General features: G+C 38.1%; 1 protein-coding gene across 3 annotated transcripts in view; it reads left to right on the top strand.

The window, feature by feature from the left end:
• LOC117210888 (zinc finger protein rotund-like) overlaps nucleotides 1–21,293 on the top strand; it is a 242,810-nt gene that overhangs the window by 133,017 nt on the left and 88,500 nt on the right. For all 3 annotated transcript variants that reach the window (XM_033454511.1, XM_033454425.1, XM_033454345.1), the window contains exon 5: nucleotides 19,558–19,733. In XM_033454511.1, coding sequence (XP_033310402.1) covers nucleotides 19,558–19,733 — 176 coding nt within the window. The remainder of the gene's footprint in view (nucleotides 1–19,557; nucleotides 19,734–21,293) is intronic.

Raw genomic sequence — 21,293 nt, 5'->3', positions numbered from 1 at the left:
ACAACGAAAACTGTTGACTGGATTTCGGTTTCGAGACACGCGAGGCGATGATAATGACTGCTCGAAAGATTGAGTTATTACTTAACCCGCAATATTGTTGCCTTTCCACTCGAAATTTCTATTATAAATCTTTTCCATTCTTCCTTTTTCTATTCGCGAAAACAATACAAGAAACGATTCTCGTATTAACAATATGTGCAGCGAATCAAATAAAACGAATAAAAAGTGTCGAATAAAACTTATTATCTTCTCAAATATAATTTTCATCTACCACGCATTTATCCGAAGAAAAATTGGTCTTCGCGAACGTACGATTACAAATTGTAGCAAAATTCATAGTACGGACTTAATAGCGACACTAAAAACCAAACATAATGTGAAAAATCTCTGAAAATCGACAGGCAAGAAAATTAGTTTGCGGACAAAAATGCGCAACCTTGCGATCTTAAATTGTACAATTTACCACGTAAACCTCGGTGGCGCTATACGAACCAGACGTGATCTGAAAAACCTCGGAAACCGGCAAACAAACAAGAGAAACGCGCGAAGAACAACAAATACGGTGCTAACGTAATCGAAGAAAAATGGAACAGAGAACGAGATGGTGGCAGTCTAATAACGAGAGACAGAGCCCACCGTCATTAAGATCGAAAGAACCGAAAAGCCGAGAGAGGTAACACGCGAGTTCTCTCGAGTCGGCTGGTTTCGTCACGATTTCCGTTTTCGAAACGTAACCGAGGCAAATGGTCGGTCTCTAATGACCGAAGCAACTTCGCCATGGTAATTCCCCTGTTACGAAGCGATTCCCGTGGACTGTCTCGATCCCATGACGCCTTGGTTCAGCTCGTTAATGGAACGGATAACGACTTTCACCTATGCGTGGTCCGAACCTGGTTGCACTGGCCTTTTATTCCTTCGACATTGGAAGCGATCGGCTTCATTTTCACGACACGATGTTCTTTGTATCGCCACAGGTGGTTAACACGATGTTTCGTGAACGAATGATGAATACGTTAAAGCAGACTGTTTCTTCGATCACCTACATATCGATTTGGAGTGGCGTTCTTCTTGTCGCTTCTTGGCAATTCGTTCTCCGTTGCGTCATTTGGGCAGCGCGTGACTTCGTTCTTTAGTGGAAATTCGTATTTTTCGGAATGTTATTTAATTGTTTAAATTGTTATAAAATCGCCTTTCGATTTTTCAAATATCCTTATAACTAACATCTCTGTTCTCAAATTATCCAAAACTCGATCGCCGGATATATTGATCTATTGATTCTATAAAAAAAAAAAAAAAATTGAACCTTCAAAATCAATAAAACGTGGCGGTTTCGCCTAGCAGGTATCATAGAAGCTGCCGTAATTTGGATAATCGGTGTCTCAGTATTTTGTAGTAGGTCGTCCGGAAAGTTTCTTTCGTTTTATAATGGATGCACAACAATTTCCGTTTTATACTACTTTATCGAATTTATCGTATGATCCATTTTGTTCTATCGAGATAAAGATCACAACGTTTGATAGATTAGGTTTCATGTTTGTATAAAGATGCGTTGTCTGTAAAGGAAAGACACTTTTCGGACAACCTAATATATTGTATTTTGCATGCGTCTTCGAATTTTCTGTAAATTCACGAAAATCGAAGGAAAGTCGAGTAATTATTGTTGGGTATTGTTTATTTGGCGGTTAACAAGATATTTCACCAGGGAATGTCGAATATATTTAACAGTCTGTTTCGATCTCGATTTGCCATGCTATTCTTCTTGTCGTTATTAAATGATTTATCCAGTGTGCAATTATTTATTTGTCGAGTAGAATCGAGACTTGTTTGACGCGTGAAAATGTTGCCTGGAAGCATAGATCGATAACGAGGATACACAAGTTCAAAGATCTAGAAGAAAGATCACGATAATCCTAACTCGTAGAAAAAAATTGAAAGTGAAAAATTCATTTTATATTTGCCACTATCCGCTTTAACCGAGGAAACTTTTTCCGATTTTTCCAACACTGCGTAGTCGGAAATTGGCGAGTCGATAGGTCCAATTTGCCAAAGCATTGCGAAAACGTAATTTCGCAGCCAGCGGTTTCGCGTTTCTGCGCTTCCTTCGTTAAACAGGTCCGCGCTAACGACGATAAGTGTCGAAGTTACGCCTGGAGCAAAGAATCGACGAATTTCGTCCCGCGAAAGCCAACCTCGATCGGACTTACGATGATCCACGTAACAAGATGGGCATCTCTCGCTTTCGTTTCCGTTCGACATTCGTAAATGAAACGCAAACAGCCAGCTGTTTTACAGTCGAATGACTTGCATTCGTCGTAAATCTGATTTTTTCTCTCGGTTTAATCCACCTGGCTCCTTTTAAGAGACTGAATCGAATCGAGAGTCATTATGAAACGCAGTTTTACGATTCGTGCAATCTTGAAGTTACTGAAAAAGGTATATAGGTTGCAGTTAATTTTATTGATTAGGTTGATAATGTTATTTGGTTTGGCTGGACTCTGTAGCGTTATGCGGAGATTACAATTCTTATGCGCGTAATTAAGAAAAGAGTTAGAATTGTTAAGTATATCACGAAGAGTATACTTTGGATATTTCTGTGGCGGCACTCAAAAGCAAATACCACCACTCGACACTAACAAGTGTCGAACGACGATAGCGCAGTGGTTAGCGCCTTAGGTTACGAACGTTCGGAACCCGGGTTCAAATCCCGGCGGCCGGAGTCTGATTTTTCTTCCACGCATCTAAATTGGAAAAAAGTAGCAGTATCCCAGCAGCGAAATCTACAGCCAGCGCAACAATTATCACGGACAACAACACCTACACCTTATTTCTTACGCGCATTCTTGCGTCTTAATATTTTCTATAAATGCATAATTCAAGAGAATTGTCTCAGTTAAAATTACTTTGTCGTGTAATAATTCTGAAGTAAATCACGCGTCCACGATATTGTGTCGAAAGAAACGACCGGCGAAGAATTATAAGAATACAAATCACAATCTTTCAAACTTTGTGGAAAATTTCTAAATTATCGAAGCGCCTGTGAGTCGTGTTAAATTATCGAGCTTTCACGATCACCATCTTCTAATTAGCGAATAATTGATCAGAAACAAGTATTTCAAAGAATCGTATCACGACGTCGCTAATTGATCGAATGTAATTAGAAAGAATCGTAATACAATTTAGTTCAAACCGATTATACGAACGATCAATGTCTTATTAGTCTTCGATAATTAAGTATAATGCTTCCATCGATTATGCTTGCGTCGTAATTTTCGATGCTACCAGCCTGAAAATCCTCAAGAACAGGACAAGAAGAAAGAAAAAGTCCAGTAGTGTGGTCGGCGATAATTCTTAAAAATCTCCCAATTAGGGCCTATGTACGAGACAGTAGCGTCGAAACGGCACGTCGAAATCGTTCTTGATATCTGTCGTCTCGCGCGAAGAGTGGAAGTAAAGGAAGTGTAGAGCGAATTTAAGTCTGTGGAAGGGCTCGTTCCCGCGGATATGTTTCTGTAAAGCGACGTGTAAATCGAGTCGTTGCTCATCGACGAGCTGCCGCTACGTCGTGATATAAAATCCAGCAACGACGTCGTAAAACTCGAAGGCTGGGCGGTAAAATCTCTGGAAAAGCCATCAAACTGAAGCAACAGAGGGGGAGAAAAACTGGAGTTTTAAGGGAAGAGAGGGAGAGACCCGTAAAAACACCTGAACTACCGATCAGCCGAGCCAGACGATCGCCAGACGGTCTGTCTACTCGAGGAAAAACATTCCCTCGCTTCCTTAACCCCGAGAAATTCCGCTAGTAAAGAAAAAAATGAATGTCTTCTGACTGCAAACGGGATGGATTCTTCATTTCTCCTCCACGTTTATCCTGTTTCAATTTTCTTCTTGTCGCTTCGTTTTGCTGACGAATCGCTGGCAGTGATCGATTTTATTAAGCGATTATTCTGTTCTCATTCAGTTCTCCCTGTAAGTTGGCTAGAATTCGGAGTCAATTTTTAATACAAATGGAAGTTTTTCGGCTAACAGAAAGACACTGTAGTTCCATAGATAAGAAATTTTTTAGATACAGTTTTATCGAGCGATGTTTAACTTGTCATTCGGTTTGTCAATCTTTTAAAAACGTAATTAAGCTCTTTATTTAGAGATCTCCCGTCTTTTTACGTGTCGTTTTATTTCTGTCAGGAATAAAGCGTGTCATATTTATTTGAAAGATTTAAATCGAACTGATTCAAATTGATTTCCTGAATAGTATTATACGATATTCTTCAAATAGTTTCCAAAATTATATCGCATCTTCTCGTCGATCCTTTCCTTTCGAACCGACTGTCTCTCCCTTCGAAATCCAAATTTCGCTCCGCGATAAGAAACAGCTAGAACATGTTCGAAAATCAAAATGTAGGTTTCTTACGTAAAAGAAATGAAAAATCTATTGCAATATCCTTCAAGAAATCATCGATATTCCTAATCGTATATTCGCAATTTCCATATATATCGCATCTATATAGTTATCGATTTTCCTCTTGAAAATCTTGAGAATTCTGCCCCTCGGAATCCAAATTTTAACGTACAGCGAAACAGCAACACTTGCGTAACGTTCGTCACAGACGAAGTTGAAGCATCAGCAACGAAAAAGCATAACGAATCGGCGAGATTCGTCGCGTAAACGTCGTAACGTCGAGAAACGCGACTGGCCGTCGAAAGAAAGCAGAGTCAAGATTTTCCTATCTATGGAGATTTAAATGGCGGCAGCGAGACCTCTTCCGGGGGAATTTCATTGGCGTCCCAGAATTCGAACGAGGAAAAAGGAACAAGAGTCGCGTCAGCCACTCCGTGTAATGAAAAACCTTTAGAAATACCAAAGAAGTCGTGGTCGCTTCTTCGCTCTTCCTCTTCGCCGACGTTCCATTCCTCCACAAGCTTTCGAATTCTCTGTCGCGTTCGTACAGCGAGAAAAATATTTTTTAACAGCCGCCACGAGAACGATTTCTTAACGATCTCGGCCTACGTATATGCAGATGCCCTCGAGGTGATCGGCTAACTGGTCTAATAGTTGCTCGATGACATAACGTCCTTGCCAAATGTGCATCTGATTTTTAATTCCGTCTCGGGACCTTTCCAGCTCCCCGGACAATAGTCGCCTCGGGCGTACGCTCATCGACTAAAATGTCTTGTTAAAACGAGAAACAGCCACGTCGCGGATCGCCACTAGCTACTTCTGTTGCTGGACGAGATCGTAGCGTAGGAGGAACATTCGTTCTCTCTGTTGTCTTTTGCAGCTTTGGAATTTCTTTGTTTTTTCCTTTTTTTATTTTTTACCTTTTTTCTTTCTCTCGTGTTGAAATTGTCGAAATTTGTAATTTTCTGCTGCTGGAATAATTCGCTGGAACTTTCGATTTAAATTCCTTGGATCGTTATTTTTGAGATCTTTGGAAATTTGTACGCCAGCCACCGATTTATATCCTGGAAGTTTCGAGTTTCTCGTTATTTTAATCCGTGGAATTTTGGATCCTTGGAAAGCCTCGTCGAAAGTTTGCAAGAAGTTAATCGCCAACGACAGCAGCTGCAAGTTATTTACATTCACAGGCACTTCGGAAGACATTTGATTCCTTCGTTCGTACTTCGAACAGTGTAATACTCATTCCACGTGACTCTGAGTCTTTTAACATCGTATCGCTTCAAATCTTAGCGATATCGATGGATTTTACGCTCAGGAAGAATTTCATTGAGAGTTTGAAGGAATAGTTTGCGATGGATAGACGTCAAAATTAATCGAACGACGTTCTGAAACAGCTTAAAGCCGTTTACCATGTCGTGACAAACGTGGAAATTTGTTAGAAAAACGACTAATATTAAATGCACGGTGGCCTTTCAAGCGTTCCGAGACACAAGACCCAATTTGAAAAATCAAGTAAACGGATAATTAAATTCAAAGAGCACCGAGGGAGATATCTAATTGAATTTCTCGGCGTGTCACGGATTTATCGTAAGGTCCGCTCGATTCTTCGAAATCTCGGTTTCCGCACGTACGAACTTGCGATCGTAGCTCGTCCCGATCTAAATTTTATATTACTCGGTGTTGTGCTCTCACAGACTCTTCCATGGTGCACCTCGTTGAGCATCGAATGAGATCGATCGCTGTTCCCCGCTGCCGCTAACATTTTGCTGCCAGTCGTTTGCATAATTCAAGCCAGTTAATTCTTGAACTTGAACGAGCTATCGGCTGCAAAAAATTATAATCCGTCGGAATGGCAAAAATGACGAATTTATGCAATTCGATGTACGAAGAAAAATAAAAATAAAAGTAAGAGTAGTAAAGATTCGAGTGGAAAGACGAAAAACGTAAAAATTCCATTATATTTATCCCTCTTTATTCCGCGAAATGTTTCCAAGATTATAACGCGTCGTTCCATCAATTTTCTTCTTTCGAATCGAGGATCACAGATTTCGACGAACTCGAACGTCTTTGTATATCCTTGAACGATTGAAAGAGTTGCTTTTGGAAGTTGTAAGTGGGTTTTAAGGAAACGTCAAAATCGCGATTACAGATCGTCTGAATATCGAGCGAATGTAATTTAGAATTAGATAGATAGATCGTTTAATAATTGATTTCTCGCTTCCTGCTTTTACTGAATTCCACTGTACGAGAAGTAAATGGGAATTTTCAAATTGGCCTCGATTATAAGTAACGATTTCCTTGCTTTTTTTCTTCTGGCGAGATTCTAAATCGTAGAATCAAATGATAGTTATTCACAGTCTTAATACTAATATTATCGTTAATATTATTAATTGACATATTTTAGAGAAATTAATAACACGAATATCGACATTCTTCTAAGAATGTTCATCTGCTTAAAAATTAACATTGCGCGTAAATCTGAATTTGACATGTTAATATGTAACAGGAATCTAATACGCATGTAACGAATGCCAATATTACTGGCAAATATTTTCCGCGTCAAAGATCGATCAACGCTTTGAGCAAAACTTTTATTCCATTTACCTACACTTCCTTTCCTATTTACTTATTTATTTATAGTTTAGCGTCACATCTCGTGGTAAAATATTAACGACCATAATTTCACGCTTGTTAGAAATATATAAATATTCAAGTAATATTTGCAGTATAGTATTCTACTAAGAACATATAAATATTCAAATATAGTATTTTCTCGGTTTAATACAGTTACCTTAGTTACTAATTTCTCTAATTAATAAATAATCAGCTAATTATTAGCGTTATTTAGCGAATTAGTACAGTTTCGATAGGCGACGAAAAAGATTTATTTCTCCTATGAAACTTAAAATTTATTTTACATTGTGTTCTACTAGTTACAAGCGTATTATGCATATTACTCTTCAAATCTTGGATTTACATCATTGTTGCATCTTCTTCTTTCCGTTTCTTTATTCAAGAATTCTTTATCAGGCGCCAACAACGTCCGAGTGACCTATCGCAAGTTTCGGCTGTTTGCTCCTTCACCACGTTAAATAAATTTATTCTCGACGTGTCCTATTTTTCATTCCGCTATTTCGCAACATTTTTCTCCCCTTTCTTCTTTCTCTTTAAATGACCGCGGGCCTTCCGTGTTTCTATTAATCGAAGCAAAAAGGCATACGGTGCATCGCGAGACAGTGAAACCAATCGAAAGCGCAGAGAGACAGGATCCTTGATCCTTCCGACTCGATGACGTCACGATCGCTCTCGACGACTCGCAATCGAATATTCATGAGTGTCGAGGAGACAAGCACAGGCCACGGCGTCGTGTTCGCGGCTGTTACGACAGAGATCTTAATGGCCCGAATCAGAATCGTAATGATAACAGCGTGCCTCTTTATCGCCCGACCCTTTCACCCGTCGCTTTCATTCTTCGATCGTACGAACAGCACGATTTTTCGTTCATTTTTCCCCGACATTTTCAAACATTTTTTCTTCTCTCTACTAGTCACAGTTTATATCGATCTAGGAGGAATTATTTTGCTAGAAATGTCAACATTTTTTCCACTTGTTCTTAAACGTTCTTTCCGCTTTTCGTTACTCGCGATTTACATCTATTTTTATATGTAGTATTACATGTATTTATAGTCATATGTATTATCTATGTATGTATATATACATGTAGAAAAAATTATTTTTCTAGGAATTATCATGCCGTTGATATTTTTGCAATTTCATTTGTATTTTATGTATTTATTTATCTTGTGAAATTGGCCAGCTAAAATTGAGATATTGAAACTCGTTCTGGCGGGAATTGTTTTCCTACGAATATCAACGATTCTCTTTTTCCAGTTTACACTGCAGCTTTTCTATCTAAAGAACAGGGACGTTGAAATTAAAGAAATAGAATTTCTACTTATTCCCAGAAATACAAATATAGCAAAGGATTATTTCCTCACGAATCTCAACTTCTTCTTCAAATTGAAATTCCTGTATTTAGATGTTTGAATTTTATCGAAACATTGAATTCCTTTTTAATCTGAATTGAAATTGTTCAATAAGAATTGGCAAATCAGAGTCAAACAATCGAAACTTTTATTTCTTTCTATCTCCACTGTTGATATTTCGTAACGCGGCAATTTTTTTCCTTTCTTCCAATGCATTCGCGTTTGACAAGTGGAATAATTTATACCGTACAATATTTTACGCCGCGTGATTTTCACGGTATATAATTAATTCTCTGCATAGAATACATTTGAAACTTACGACTACGCTTCAAGCTCGTCGAAACTTCGTCTCGAAAGATTTTCTGCCTTCGAACGGGGAAAAATTATTCGATCCATTACACGGAATATTTTCATTCTAAATCGATTTGCAAAAATCTTAATCGTTGGCCGTTTAAAATAATTATCGTTTAAGTAATCGTTTAAAATAATTATCATTCGAGTAAACGTTTGAAAATAGCGATATCTTAATTGCTACGAAACAGAGGAATTTAAGAAACTATGAAGAGGAGAAAGAATCGTTGGTTGGCGAGAGGAACGGTCGAAATTCCTCGACGAAAGAGGCAGAGGCTAGTCGAATTCCGGCTCGTTTCGACGCAGCTGGTAAACAATTATAAACATGTGTCACAATGGAGACAATTGGTGCGCTCCCACGACCATTAGTCCCGTTTCCCGCGAGCCTAAGTTCCGCAAAAGAGAGCCTCTTTTCGCGTTGACTTTTTATTTAGTGAAATTTTTACTTTCATTCGTCCATTCAGGGACCAACCCTCCACTTTCACCGATTCTTTCTATTGCAACGAACTATTATAAGGTTCTACTTAAAATCAAAATCAATAGAATAAATGGCAGATGAAAGAAAGTTTATGAAATAAAAAAATAGAAAAAAGGCATAATTGTACAAACCGGGGTTTAGATTCGGTAAAACCAACGAATAAATATAATGTGTAGCATGGAATTGATGACTGTTAGCCATATGGCAAATATTTAGTACGAAAATGATCAAAATTCACAGTGTATCGATTCCAAAGTAAAATTTCTCTTTTTTTTCATCATCCTATGTCTTCCAATCCTTTTTATCCTTTACAATAGAACGTTGTTGAATTAGAAAAATCCCACTACCGTTTTATACCGAACTACACCAACAAGATTACAATTCGTCGGAGCAGGTGTATTTCTATCATTAACAATTGACGAAAAAGGACTTGTTCCCACTGTCGAAAGAACACTCGGTCCTAAAAGGATTAATTAAGTTGCACAATCGATACAAGGTTGCCTGATTAAGAATCACCTTCGCTTTTAATTATACGAATTATACGATTTGTCCGAAGATCAGTCGTAATTTAAGATTTAATGCCTGGTTGTCGAAATTGTTCCAAGGTAATGGCGACGTGATTTCGTTATTAATTCCCTGTGTTCCTTCTTTTTTTTTTTTTTCGCATGGCATAAGATGTAGTATAATATATATACACAAGGCAATCTCACGCTCTCGCAATTATGTCTTTTCGCATTGTCTCGCGGTTGCTCGAGGTCGGCGTTCGTTGGAAGCTTCCGGTGCCCGCGACAGATTTTTCGGTTTTCCGGCGACGATTGTCTCCGCTCGTTCCCTCATTACATTCGTCTCGTTGCTCGGTTAAATACTTGATTACAGTTAGAATCGCGCCACACGTAAGCAACTTGGCCAATCTTTACGAAGTTTCTACCGTCTTGGCAATCCCTGTTACGATTGCTCAACGATAATTACTGTAAATTATCGTTGCTATATAAAACGATAACCATAATCGAATATCGTATTTTTCTTTGCTTTTTCTTTTTCAACTTACGCATTGACTTGGCAACTAAGTGATTGCGGATTTTGCCATTAGGTGTTATTGACAAAATCCGCAATCACTTAGTTGCCAACACAGTAGAACATACAATGGACGACAAACACGATTTCTCGACGCAAGAATATATCAGAAAGGTAAAATCCAATAGTCTTTAGAGTGACAAGTTGCAGTTGGTTGAATGACCAGGAGAGTTTGGAAGGAAATATATTTGTACAGGGCTTGTATCATTTTTGGTGATTAACTTTGAACATCTGTCGAGTACCTGTTCGAGCAACTGAGAGGATCCGTACAGAATTGATAGAATGTTTCTTTCGCTTGTGCATTTTCAAGTCTGAAAACTGGTGAAAGTCATTGTACAGGGGAAGACAATGGTCGTTATGACGTGGTTTGATGAACCGTATCTTATGCACTCAAGTACGGAAACTGAGGGCCCATTGAAAACATCGTACGTAGTGCTTTGAATTGGCTTTTGCGCAGAAAATCATCTGCTTTTGCATGACAAATCTTTTTATTCCGTTATCTGCGAATGGAATCTTATTTAATATTTCTCCTGTGAAAAAAACATCTTCAGAAAATATTAACATATTCTATTCTTTTAACACGTTTCTCAATACGCAGTCGATGTTTCGTAGAATCGTTTTGCATAAACGACTACACGTTAATTGTGAAAAATACTTCCAACTTATCGGTTCATTCTTCGAGAATTTGGAGAAGCAACGAATTTATAAGTAAAGATGGAAGTTGAGAGAAACGCCGCGAGTATTGGAGTGGTTCGGCTTATATATCGCGCTAAGGCGAAGAGAATAAATAAAAGAAGAACGCGGGTGCCTGGAGTTGAACGGAGAAAAAGGAGCGATTCGTTCGAACGGCTGGTGAATGAAATCGTAACAAAAGGGGGAGGCGCGCTGAAGAGGAGGAAAAGAAAAAGGAGGAAAAAGGAAGCGTTTTTCACGCGAGCAGGCGCCGAAACCATAATACCATTGAAGTTGTTGGTGGCGTAGAATGCCTCGGGCCGCCTGACGTCATCCCTCATTAATGATCTCAGTGATGATGAAAACACGCGGCGAAATTAACGTTCGTTGTAAACAGTGCGACGCTTTTTCGCGCGTACGCCTTTCGAACGAGCAACGAGTTACGATCGAAAGATCGATCTTTCACAATTTATTCTTAAACGGTGATACGAGTCGAACACACGGATGAAAATTCATTTCGAAGTTGCACAGTTCGTTTAATTCGCTTTTACACTCAGAATTTGTACAGTTTTTACAGCTCTTAAACAGTTAGGCGATTCGAGGCATAATTGAAAATTCAGTTTGAATTGTTGCGGTTCGCTCGGTTTATTTTTAGATTCAGAACTTTTACTTTCCGTAACTTTCATTTTCTTAGGTAGCTGCGCGATTCGAACTACGGATGAAAATTCATTTCGAGCTTGTACAGTGCCATTAGCTCGCTTGTACGCTCGCTACTTTTACGGTTCGCTGTTAAACAGTTATGCAATTCGAAATGTAAATGAAAATAAAATAAATTGGAGAACGTAGAGTTTGGATTACGAAGTTTGCAACCGGACTGCAGATATCTATGCATATTTCTATTTTTACGGATACGATTAGAGAAATGCAGTTTAAGTAGAGATTCGTTTCATACGTTAGATACAACTAGTAGATTAAAAATAGCAATTTTACTTTTTAGAGTACGAATGCAAGCTATTGAAATTATATGGCAATCTAAATTAAGTTGGTGAAATTATAAAATTAATAGAATTAATCGATATTCAAATTATCAACGAAGAAACGAAGAGTGTATATGTTTGGAATATTTTATACATCTTTACGTTTACGTTAGGCTTATCTAGCATTCGAAGCAGGATTTATCGATCTTAAATTAGCGAAGGTCGCTTCTACATAAATCAACGGAATTACTTGGCTTTTGTCTGAAAGTTCAGCGAGTTTTGTCATCGAGAAATCGGGTTCGTAGCTCATTTCCGAAAATATATAGAAAAATAAGAAGGCAAGCAAACAGGCATGACGTAGAAGAAAGGAGCGGGCGGATAATAAATTGGCCGGGAGTGGTAGCGTGATTTTCGAAAAATGTTGATCGTCCTCGAAATTTGCCTCGTAAACAACTGCGAGATGAATCTGCATCCTGTATCGACGGCTAAATAGAATAAAAAGATGAATATTGTTCTCGAGACGGCAGTAAAAAAGAGAAAAAAAAAAGAGGAATTCTGAAAGAGGTAATGTATCTTGTTCCTAGTCGGCTGGATTGCTTTGCGTTTCTAAACTTAGCAGAGTCGGCTTTTATTCCCATTTCGCGTCACATTATCGTGTTCCATTCAGCGAGTATAAAGAGCCACCTCTCGACTTTTGCTTTACGACGATCTCTCCTATGTAAACGGAAAATTTTTCTGATAAATTCATCGCAGGAATTCTACTCCGTTCGAATGTAACATAGAAATGATTAATCATTCATCTTCTTTTCCATTCTTTTTTCTCTTATTTTGATCAAAATATTCTCCATGTATGCGAAGTTCAAGATCTTCGATACGTAAATGTTAAAGCTGTTTAAAGAAATGTTATTAACGACTCCGACATTTTTTGCTTATACTATGTACAGGTTAAAGATCTTATGCAATTTTCCGAGAAGCATATCATTTCAGCAACCTTAGTCTACTTGCTACCGATGATCTCTTGATCCTTCTCTGTTAGAGTCTTCTTGTGCTGTACATGCAACCAGGTTAATATCATTCCGATATTTCTACGATACTTCTCTCTATCATTCCTCTCGCGCTAACGTGAAATCGAGCCAATTAGTCGTTTGAAGAAAAGAAAGAAAAAAACAGAAGATAGAACAAAAATGGTAAGACTCGATGGCTACCGAGTTAATTCCTCTTAAGGCGAGGAAATGATCAAATCTTTCCGATAATTAACGATTAATCCGACAATTGCCTAATTTTAAGCAGTGATAGGTATCTAATTCTTCAGAAATCAACCGATATCTCATAGATGCGTGCACCAAATTATTCATGGAGGCTAAAAAATGATCTCAATCTTGATCGTCAACAAAACGGTTAATCAAAGCGAGGAACGCATCGTGTATTTGACATTCGAACTGGAAGTCTGGTGCTAAAATTATCCTATCGAAGAAATTAACCCAAGTAAAAGAAGTCGTTCGAATCGTCGTACGAATTGTTGATTCTCACCGGCTGCAATATGTAACGCGTAACGCGTCAAAATCGAAGGAAAGAGCGGTCCAGGTACGTTTTCGACGTTCTTCCAGGTTTAATAGGTGGATAAGCAGCGATAGATCATGGTCGAATTGCAATGAAGCGGAACGACGTAGAAAAATGTCGCACTTGCTGCAGCTTTCCGCTGTATTGCGATATTCCGTGCGATAATTGCCGGTCGAAGGAGAACCTGCCGCCGTCCCCCGTCGACCGAGCAAAGCGAGAAAGACGATCGGGGCTCACAGTGCACGAGATCGCGTATGCAAATGATAATTATCGAGTTCAAGCACGCTGGAAAGATCAATTAATTGTGCCGCGAGGAGAACGTTACGTATAGTCGCCAGGAGAACCGATTCGACGTCTGTTTTCAAACGAAAAGAAATGTTGTATCACGTGGACGTTGACTAACCCTTTGTACTTAACTCGCGCCATTATATTTCACGATGCTGATTATACGACAATTGTTTCTCGTATATGGAGTTTTTTTTTTTTCGCAAGAGACGAGTAAAGCAAGAAAGATACCGTGGAGATAAATCTATGGAAAAGGTTGATTTTCAGTACGAGAATAAAGGCACGACGTATGAAATATGTTCGTGAAATAAAATATGACAATTGTTCCGTATAGAGTTTACTTTGATGAAAGATGGCAAAGATAAGGACACAGTGTGGAAATGAATTTACAGGGAAGGTTGATTTTTGTTAGGAAAATAAATTTGCAGAGTTATCGTATTGATCTTTAGGAGAATGATTTTTCGAAATGCAAAAGGCTAATATAGCTCTCTCGTGGATTTTTTCCTTATTTGTCTTATGTTCAGCATCTTAGGTGTAGCATTTAAGCTGTACGTTAATTCTAGAAGCTTAACCCCACTGTTGAAGAACCAATCGAAGGTATAGTCGAAGGTACAGCGTTTCAATGTAGCGAATAATTTATCAAGATGATTAATATATTCAAACCAATTATAGGATTACTACTATGAACGATTTTGTCGTATTAATCAAGCGAACAGGGAGGCTTGATGGATTGACATATTATTCGCCTGATAATATAAATTGACTTTTAAAAAACGAATAAAAAGAGATATACAAGTATAAGAGTAATGGGTCTAAAAATCAAACTTGTAATACATCTCTATGTATAGCGTACACCTATATCACGTTATTATAACGTCGCAGCTCGTGATAGTGTTAACGTGATTCATAACCATCGAATATCATCTGCAAGCAAAATGCAAAAAAAAAGAAAAAAAGACATTTCGTATGCACCAATCAGGTGAAGGAAAAAACCGCATACGTATACATCGTATAGTTGGCGACTACCTTTCCTTCTCAATAAATAGCTCTTAGACGCGCGCAATCGAAATGCAAATAGCAACGGAATTGAATTTCTGTATGCAGAATCTATAACACCTTAAAGGCCCGTGTGTTCTTTGGTCACGGGTTAAAGTGTCGCGGCTGCATATGCACGAGCAATTACACGTGCATGAACCAGCCAATTACCAGTTAAACGCGACGGTAATAGCCAGGCGATAAAAATGTACGGAGAAACGTGATTTGCAAAAATTTCTGCACAGAGCGCTGACGCGATTTAACACTAAGATTAATTGGCTTCTCTTGCTCGTGTCATTGCTATTGATACCGTGCAGTTCTCTCTGTTAATTTGTTTCTCAAACGGGTAGTATGTAGACGATGAGAACTACGTGGGGAGAAAAATTATTTTCCTCGCGACGTGTAGCATGTTTCTCGTCAAAGTTTCCAGTTTCTAGTATTGCAAGCTGTGAATTTTTCATGTATTCGTGGCATAGGGAATTGGAATTTCCTGTCGAATTTATATTTATATTTTTATGCGACGTACAATGTATTTACTTGTAATGGAGCAAGCTGAGAAGATTTCTATGATGCTTTAGGTTCGATTAATTTTGCTTTAAGCCTCCTCTTGGTTATTTTGCTTCGCAACGAATTTGGTAGAACGTTGCGAGGTTGAAAACGATACTTATGTAAAAATACAAGAAATTAACGTTGAGAGCCGGCTGAAAACTGGAAGGCAATTTGGTCGTCGGTTTGCCCCGCTCCAGTAATTGAATCTTATTTTTAAAGATGTCTGATGGCTGGGCAAGGTCGAACCGGCGTGCGTTTTTCTCTTATTGGCAGGAAACAGATCAGATACGTAATTCATTACAGCTTCCTCCGTTTAATGCTCCTAATGCTTCCGCCAGCTTTTTACGCGCTCGCGATCCGACTTTCTTGGCCGTACTAAAATTCATCTTGGTGGAAAGACAGCCTCGTACGAAAGGAAGACGGAGAAAAGGAATTAACGAAGAAACGGAGAGGATCAGGAGAGCGCAATAAACCCCGTGGAACGCGTAATGCGTAATGAAAGTCAGAAATCGTTCGATCGTGGCGTGCAAAACCAAGTCGATGTTTGAAAAGAAGAAAAAAAAATAGGAAAAAGAGAAATGGAGAACCGCTCCGGATCTCATGATGAAACGATTTTAACGATCGGCTCGGGAGACGTAGCATTCGGTGAACTGTGTATTCAGTTAATTCTTCGACTTGCAAAGTTCTTTAACGATCGTCGTTGTTATTTGAAGATTCGCAAGATGCACCGGCTGTAACAGGAATCCTGACAGAGTGCTAGGTTATGCCATCTTGCTGTTATAAATGAACCTATGAAATTAAATCATTTGTTCCTCTGTGTGTTACCCGTGTAACAAGGTTCGAGGCTCGTAAAAAATCGAGTTCAGCAGACTTTGGCTTCTAAAAACACGGCTCTAATTAAATTTACATATCGAGAACAAAATACAAAAATCTCTTTCCACAAAGGTGCCAATATATTTTTATTAACCACTACATATTAACCCTCAAATAATATCGTCTGTTAGTACGTAACTCGCGACTGTTTCTAAACACTTTTGTTATCCAAAGTCAATTTAACTTACGATACTCTGTGTAACTTAATTCCGTGGTAGTGCAATTTAATCTGTATCCTACATTTTACACGAAGAAAATCGTCAGAAGATACGAATCGAAACTAAACAGCCCAAAACTAAGGAACCTAACTGACCTATACGTTGATCCAACGATACCAGCGAAAAACTGGAAACCTCGTAAGACTGGACATCCTCCTATTGATCCCCACAACGATCCGCAAACGAAAGATTAACGAAAATAATGATAAGAAGCATGGCTCTTCGTCTAAAAGCTTGAATTTCCATTTGATTCGCCCTCGACTACGCATGTCGAGGGAAAGAAACGCGTAATAAGAAACACCGCTCTGAAACTCGAAACTTTCTTCTCGCGATCACGTCGATTTGAAGACCACCGGTAGCAGGCAGGAAGAAAAATGTTAATAGAAGACGAGGAGAAGAGAAGCGATGGAACGAGGAGAAACAGAGCTCGATCGAACAACGCACGCACACACCGAGCGGATGCACCTGTACTCGCCGTGTGGCTCGGTCTCGATATTGAGAACTTGCCTTTAATGACAGCTACTCGTAATGCAGGATCACTCGTCCTTGCAACCTGCCAGGATCCTTGCCCCTCGCACCAGCCGCCGTTGCGTCAGTCTCGATCCGCGTGCCTCTTTCTCTGCGTGTTTGCTTGTAACCGGTGCAATTCCTCATATCTCGCGCCGTATACCTTCCATCAATTATCGTCCGGGTTTTATCGTCGTCGATCGAACGTAACGTAGGTCTTTCCTGGTCGAGAGGATCTTTTTTCAATCGGAGAATGTAGTAGATTTAGGGACATCGTTTGCTTCGAGGTGAGTTTTCGGATTATTACGTCCGTTCCCCTTTTTTCTTTTTGATTTTGTTTTGTTTTAATCGATGGTTGATAGGAGGAAATAGTTGGACGAGTTGCGATCTTTTTCAGGAATTTATACAGAGGTAATGGGAGTTTGACGGTTGGATCATTTCTTCAGGATCGTTTAGTGATTGAAATATTCGATGTAGGATTTTGATATTATTTGATATTTGATGTTTCTTCAAATTGGAGAGATAATTTGGTAGGGATCGACCTCTCTTTGAAATTTATGTAAAATTAATGGGACTTCTTGTGATTGGATGTTATTCTGGTAATATCTGACTTTTCTTCGAATTAGAAGTGTTGGAGTTCTATAGAGATTGAGAGGTGACAGAGTTTTGATGATTAGATACCATCTTGAAAGTGGTAATACAGTGATTTAGATACTATTCTTGAAGATTATACATAGCAGCTTGGTAATATTCGACCTTCTTCTTCGAAAGTAGGGATCGTAAGGGAAAGATTGAAAATTCAGTTCGAGGATTTAATTATTCCGAGATTTAATCATTATCTCCCGAGCAAATATAATCTGAATAGTATGGGACCTTTAAATTCTCTGGTATTAGGAATCGAAAGGTGAGTATCGTTATCAGGTGCAAATCATTGTACAATGATTGAACAAAATGAATTTCGATAATTCTAGATTAGTAGATCGAACAGTAATAATTGGAAGGAAAAGTTCTAGAGATCGTTTGAAACGATCGATTCCTTATTTCTTATCGAAAACTTCTACAAATTGTAATTATCTCGTAACGATGATTGCTCTGGGAACTTTTACTTTTCTAAACTACAATTTCCTGGAACCAGTCGTTAACATCGTACGAAACATTATTATGTGCCGTAACATGTGTGTTAACTTTCATTGAGATCACGTTACGTGGATTTATTATCTGTTATTTATCGATAATAGAAGAAAGTATCTTAACTGTGCATCTTCGTAACAGTAAAAAGAAAAAAAAAGAAACGAAGGCAGATACCGCGGGCATTTCTGTAACGACATTTTTTTCCGCGGCATCGCATAATGCCCTCTAATTATAATCTTTTTTATTCAAGATCACTCGTTACGATAAACGCAGGCAGAATTCCTTGAATTACGCTGTTATTAGCTGCATTGCGTTCACGCTGATACGTTAACATTTTATCATTTTTTCTGTCGTTGCCACTTAGTGGACGTATTATATCGTATTAATTGTCGCGATGAATGGCAGCAGAAATTTCTCTGATTCAATAACGCTGGCGAAACCAGCGAACCAGTTTAATAACTAAATATCTATTCGTTGCGATAGTGACTTTCTAATCTGGTTAGTCACGATCATAAAACACGTATAACTCTAACGTTCGTGTTATATTTATACAGTCATACGAGCAAAAGAAATTTTTCGCCAATTAATATTTCCACCTGATCGCGATGGTAATCGAATTTCACGCTGCATAATGTTTGTTTAATATAATTAATAAATACTTTAGATATTAATCTATTTATTTCCTATCGACAATAAAATTCTTTGGAATATATCAAAGACCAAAGCGGCAAAAAGTGGTCTCGAAAGATTATTTCATTTCCAGAGCATTCGCTTCTTAGATTAAAAGATATTTGAACTTTGAAACAATCAAGTTCCATTTTATTTCCCGAATAATGTTCAACGTAATTGACGTCTATTTTGAACGTGGATATCAACACGTTCACGCCGGCGCGTTCCACCGGTTGCTCACGCTCGAACCTGCCATCAGGCGGCGTGCACCACCGGTGGCTCATACCTGAATCTTCTATCAGTCGGTGTGTACCAACAAGAATATAGCTCGTTTAGTAACTAGAAAATATTATAGTTGTAAATTTAAATAATAGTATAATAACGGCACTCAAATAATAATCCATACGCAACGCCAGCATGAACGTGTTAATCCACAATTAAAATGAATACTTGGTAATAATACTTAATATTGATCACAATGTTTTATTAACGTATATTGGAGAAAGAAATAGCCTAAAGCAGCCTTAAAATGCAGGTACATTATTTAAATAACAAAATTCTTTCAATTTTATGTTCTTATTTTAATATACCTTCACGACTATTTCTATTATCGATTAACACAGAGATACAATTAAAAAATTCTCTAAATGAATCATACATAACAGACTTAATTGGTATCGCGTGACATACATAAATTATTTGTTTATAAAGAAGCAAGTTAGACTTGCTCTTGAGGAACTAAATATATACTTGAAGCGTTTCCAACGAGATTTGCATCGTTGCTTGTTGATTACAGGTGACGAACAATATCGAGGCGCCGGGGGATCCAGTAGCGGAAGTCCTCCAGCGAGTCTGCTGGTGGTTCCTCAACCTTTGACCGTGAAACCATCTCATCCGTCGCATCTGAACCCCCATTTAGGTGGACCACACTCTCATCCGCCGAGAAAGTACCAATGCAAGATGTGTCCACAGGTAAGTAATCGAAAATGTCCTAATTTTCTTCCTATTTTAGCTTTCTATTCTAATTTTTTAACTCAGAGATCCGAGTCTTTATTCTTATCATTTTTCATTTTCCATTTTGTAACGTCGCATCGATGACGCGGTCATTGACGATATTGGCATTTTGATGTATATTATTTTATGGCTAAATCATGTTTCTGGATTCGGGGGTTTCACAATTTTATTGGAGTTCTGCAAATTAGGGGAATAATTTTTATCGATAGACAGTTTCAGGAAAACCTACGTAGAAAAATTATAGGGAGAAGTTTTAAGAAGAACAGGTATAGTGTTTCAGATACATAGAATGCGCACATTTTGACCACCGTGAGAAAATTTCACACTACTATTAAAGCTTATTTTTGATTTAGAACATAAGTGAAGATTTTTTAATACACGAGTCGGATAATTTTGGTAATTGATAATAGACAATCGCGAAAATATAGTTCCTCGTATTACATTAAATTATTATTCGATCGACAATTCTCTGAGATGAAAATCTCGGATTCTACATAAAATATCGCGAAAATTCCTAACGAATTACCTAGATGATAATCGTATTCCGTAATTTGCATAATATTTCTATCGTATTGTATTCTATTCTACTATATCGTTCTATAATATTCTATTATAATAATTTATCTTATATCTATAATAACAATTAAGGAAGTTTCCTACTCAGGTTTTAGTTGTTTAATTGCATTCCCACCAATTACCATTACAGGCATAACTTGGTAAGATAACTGTTAATTTTATTTAATCTTTATCTAGAAAAAATACATAAAAATGGATATAAAAATGTAATTGAACGGTCCCGTTCTTTCGTCAGCTAATGAGTAATTTTATGGTGTTTTAACGCTTTATGATGTTCCCTTAGGCCTTGTGCGTATAGTAGTGATTTTCGCCGCAGGCTTGCGTTGTTTTCACTGCAATTGAACAAAGCCACGAGGGTTATTCGGCTATCGCCACTGTTGTAAAACATCAGCAAGCAGTTTCTACTGTTCCTGGTTAGAATACGCCGTGGAAACGCGAAAAGAGATACCGCCCCCCTTAGCCTTTCTCCTTTTTAATTTCCCCTCTTACCCTGTCAGTTGTCCCAGCGTAATTTTGGACTACCATTCTTTTTTCGCTTTCTGTGACCAGGAACTTCGTGCTTCCTACTTTGTCTTTCAAGTACATTTGTTTTTCTAGTACAATCGAAAAGCGAACGATTTCAAGGTAAATTCTTACAGGATTTGAGTTCCAGGATTCCAGGATTTGAGCAGAAATTCTTCAAAGCTTTCTTACTATTTCTATATCGCGGTTTTCTTTGACCAATTTAGCCTATTTCAGTTTCTATGTGTATCGTCCATTCAGTATGATGGTCAACTAGATTATAAATTTACCCTTTGATGTGGTTTCGCCACTTGAAGAACTATAATATTATATAAATATTGTACATAATCAACAGTAGTTTGGAATAAATTCTCCTAAAGTCTGTGACTTTCCCTTTATCGTATTTTTTCTATCAAATTAATCCCTCTTTAATAAATTAAT

This window comes from Bombus bifarius, unplaced genomic scaffold (assembly GCF_011952205.1).
Source record: "Bombus bifarius isolate JDL3187 unplaced genomic scaffold, Bbif_JDL3187 scf7180000007966, whole genome shotgun sequence".
NCBI lineage: Eukaryota > Metazoa > Arthropoda > Insecta > Hymenoptera > Apidae > Bombus > Bombus bifarius.
This window is presented reverse-complemented; position numbering and strand designations above follow the sequence as displayed.